The sequence below is a fragment of the Numida meleagris genome, unplaced genomic scaffold (assembly GCF_002078875.1).
Source record: "Numida meleagris isolate 19003 breed g44 Domestic line unplaced genomic scaffold, NumMel1.0 unplaced_Scaffold326, whole genome shotgun sequence".
Classification (NCBI taxonomy): domain Eukaryota; kingdom Metazoa; phylum Chordata; class Aves; order Galliformes; family Numididae; genus Numida; species Numida meleagris.
In genome coordinates this window covers 40,595-44,568 of record NW_018364556.1, presented here as the reverse complement: position 1 = coordinate 44,568, position 3,974 = coordinate 40,595, and the positions used below count along the sequence as shown (strand labels likewise).

General features: G+C 52.1%; 2 protein-coding genes and 1 long non-coding RNA gene across 14 annotated transcripts in view; 2 read left to right on the top strand and 1 right to left on the bottom strand.

Annotated features, from left to right (window-relative positions):
• Positions 1–3,974, bottom strand: part of LOC110391229 — a 90,487-nt gene that overhangs the window by 45,925 nt on the left and 40,588 nt on the right. The gene's annotated exons all lie outside the window — the stretch shown is intronic.
• LOC110391227 (T-cell surface glycoprotein CD8 alpha chain-like) overlaps positions 1–3,974 on the top strand; it is an 86,744-nt gene that overhangs the window by 79,057 nt on the left and 3,713 nt on the right. The window lies entirely within an intron of this gene.
• LOC110391221 lies at positions 1,154–2,637 on the top strand. The gene is made up of 2 exons (XM_021383027.1): positions 1,154–1,902; positions 2,496–2,637. Exons 1-2 carry the CDS (start codon positions 1,347–1,349, stop codon positions 2,633–2,635), a joined length of 696 nt encoding a protein of 231 aa, XP_021238702.1. The 5' UTR covers positions 1,154–1,346; the 3' UTR covers positions 2,636–2,637.

The following is a 3,974-nucleotide window of genomic DNA, read 5'->3' as shown; positions in this document are numbered from 1 at the left end:
AAGAAAAAAAAAACAAACACGATAGCCAGGAAATACCAAAAGAGGAAGCAAATAACACCAGGCTAGTGAAACGGTCGCTAGTTCATGTGCAAAGCTGCAGGAAGTCCAAACCACTACCCGTGTGCGAGTGGTCGGTCACCTGGAGGCAGCAGCAAGGGCCCTGAGTGATGAAGCTCACAGGGTTATTTTTGTCAGGGCGGAAGTCCTTGTGGAGAAGAGAGAAGAAAGTCACAAGATGTAAAAAATAAAGGAAAAGGAAAAAACCTGCATGCCATGGGGGCACGAGGATTTCTTGATGGATATCACACCACAGACCTTCCCACACAGCGGCTTCTGCAGAGGAACTACAAAGTACAATTGCAGAGAACAGCTAAGATGTGGAACTCAGCTACATGTCCGCAATGCGTGGACTCACAGATGAAAAATGCATATGGATCAATCCGTACATGGAATAGAATAAAATATAAGAAAATAAAATCTCCTAACTAAAACACAACTTGCAGTCCATGACCATCGAAAGGGAGTTGGCCCTGTTATCTAGAGATCTGGTCAGTCTGTATGTATGGTCAGGCCTCACCAGGAGTACTGCATCCAGTTCTGGGCACCCCAGTACCAAAAAAAGGCAGGGATCTCCTGGAGAGAGTCCAGTGGAGGGCGAAAAAGATGACAAAGGGCCTGGAGAATCTCCCTATGAGCAAAAGCTGGGTGACCTGGGTCTGTTCAGCCTTGAGAAAAGACGACTGAGAGGGGATCTGATTAATGTTAATATCTTAAGTGCAGGAATCACAAACACATGGCCAACCTCTTTTCAGTAGTCTGTGGGGACAGGACAAGGTGAAACGGCCATAAACTTGAGCATAGGAAGTTCTGCACCAATATGAGAAGAAACTGCCTCACAGTGAGGCCGATGGAGCTTTGGAACTGGCTGCCCAGGAGGGCTGTGGATTCTCCTTCCCTGGAGATATTCCAGACCTGCCTGGACGCCCATCTGTGCAGCCAGCTGTAGGGAGCCTGCTTTGCAGGTGGGTTAAACTCAATGATCTCTAGAGGTCCCTTTTAGCCCCTACAATTCTGTGGTCTGTGATGGGAGTGCCCAAAATATCTAGGAGACAGCAGTAGGTGGCGACAGATCAGACTTCAAGAAGGNTGCAGCGCGATACGCAGCAGGAACAGAGCCTGTTCAGACAGGTGTTGCTGGAGGGGATGGGGAAGGGGAGAGAGGGGGCACTGAGCACTTGTTAGTGGGGAATCACTCAGCAGAAGCTGGGAAATGGCAGCAGCCCCAGGAAGGCAGCTGAAGGGCTGCTCTGAAGGGCACCATCCATCTCGAGAGTGAGGCGGTCTCAATGCGGAGTCCACAGGGACTCCAGTACAGCACCCAAGCGTGCTGGACAGCGAGGCCCTCCCTCCGCATTCACCCTCACAGCCCGGCTGCCTGCCTGCCATGCACCAGTAGGGAAGAGCCCTGCCCAAAGGCCCCGGGAGCTCTTCCCAAGCAGAACGTGATGGGACATGGCCAACTTGTGCCCACAGGCTGCACCAGCACCCAGGGACAGAGGGACACAGTGGTGGTCAGGTTCCAAAACAGGAATATGAAGAAACCCCAGGAGGGACAGCGGCTGCAGCTGGAGTGCCGGACATACAGAACAACCTGGGGAGCCTCCTGGGTCCGCCTGGACAAGAATGGGAACCTTCACTTCATCGTCTCCAGTAACTCTCCGCATAACACAATCTTTCATGGGAATACGAGAATATCTCCGCGCTTTGAGGCAGCATGGAAAGACAACACCATTTGGCTGGTGGTGAAGTCCTTCAGGGCACAGGATGAGGGCATCTATTTCTGCATCTCCAAAATCAACCAGGTGCTCTCCTTCAGCTCTGGACAACTCGCCTTCCTCCCAGGTCAGCAACACCTTCACCCACCTCGCTTACACACACCACCCCTGCCTGTGCCTTTTCTATCCATCCCATCGCCCACACTCCCCTTCTCCCTGCTTCTTTGCACAACGCGTCTCATCACACACGCACTGCTCCTCCTCATACAGGCTCCCTGCCCACCAGCTCCGCTCGCACTTCCGGCCCTGCCCAAACACAGAGGTGGTCGCACAGCCCAGCGGCACCTCCCCATCCCATCAGCGCCTCTGAGGGAGAGAGTAACTAAGTCCGCAGCCACCCTCTCCTTCCTCACCTCACCCGGATCTCTAAATCCCAACAGCCTCCATATGCTTACAGCACTTCAAAAAGAAACTCAAAAAATCCCCATGACTCTCAAAATATGTTTCATAACAATGATAACCAGGAGCTCACACATACTGAGGGTGTTGATAAGCAATTAGGAGCCTGGATCCCTCTGGTTCCAGGGCTGGGCAGCGCGTCAGGGCATCACCGTACAAAGCAGGCCCTATAAAAGCTCCCCCTCTGCATGGCAAGTCCTGGGAGGGTGGAGGAAGCTCTCCCATTGTACCTCTCTGTATTCACTCATTTCTTCTTTCCAGTCGCAATCACAACAGCAGCACCCACCACACCCACTGCCACCACCCACAGCAGCCAGCTCACCAGCAAGGACACCTCCTGGCACAGCCTGCATCCAGGTAACCCAGCTGCGGGGAGGCAGGGGCTCTGCCTGCACTGCTGATTTCCTTGTGTCATGGTTTTGTGATTTTCGGTTATTGGTATTCCATATCATAACATCATGTAGTGGATATACCTAGTTCTCAGAAGAGAAGGACTACTACAGTCCCCACGGTACTTTGCTCCTTTGTTACCATTTTCCAGCCGGAGGGAAAAGATAGAAGCTCGCAGTATAAAAACTTGCAGATCACGAGACCTCGTCCCTTTTTTCCGCCGTCTTTCGTCTTGGCAGCNAAAACTCCATTGGTGAGCCTCAGGAACACCTCTGTACTTAGGAGGCAAACATCTGAGTTCCTGTTTGGTATCTGCAAATGACCCATAGTAAAGTAATGCTATCAGTAGGGCAGAAGACAGAAGCAAATTTTCCCTGCTAAGGAAGGCAATGGCCCTTCCTGGATGATCCTGTACTCAGCATGTATAGGTTCTTCAAACACATCTCAGAACACGAGATGCTGTGGGTAGGCAACGATGCTCCATGGCACAGTAAGAATCCAGTGCCCAGAAACATGCCAACATCCTCATTTGCCAAAAAGGTCACCTTCCCGTCAAACCATCCTGAGCCTCTCAAAAGAGAAATTTTCCCTCTTTGGTCACAGTGCTGGTACAAGGCAGAAGCAGCTCGCTTCAGCACCTCACAACACATGGGACAACTTCAGCCATCCACAAGGCATGCCCAGAGCTTCACCTCCTGACCCATGTTCCTCTACCAGGCAGTGTAACCAGGCTGTCCCCAAAGCTCCCAATCCCACTGCAAAGGCAGCATGGATTCTATTTAAATTGGGTAGAATAAACTAACAACAAAAGGAGCCTACACAAGCAGCATAACTCAGAAGTCTCAATGGGAGACAGACTCTTCGTATTTCCGTGATGGAATTTCAAGACACAGATGCTTCTAAGGCTATCTGATAGATCCAACAGATTCTCTGATTCTTTTGTTAAAGGTCTGCTCTGCTTCGTGCAGACGTCACAAGGCTTACAGCCTCATACCACCACATGCCTCACAAAGCCCAGCAGGCCTCACCCTGGCCTTCCTCCCTCACCAAAGTGCTGTGAGGCCAACAAAATGAGCCCAGATCCCAGATCAGTTTAGCTCCCTTTCTCACAAAACAGCACCATCAGCACTCAGCAGTGCCAGCTTTCTGGCTTCCAGAACAACAAGAATGCTGGCAGAGGAGCCATGCAGCCATGCCCAACCCGCAGGCCACACGCTCCTCAGCCCAGCCCTCCCACGGCCGCCCCATGCCCCGCACCATCATAGCGGCAGCTCTGCCCCAGCCGCACACCCATCACTCACACAGCGAACAGCCCTGCGCTACTGACAGAGGCTGCAGTGAGAGCAGGGC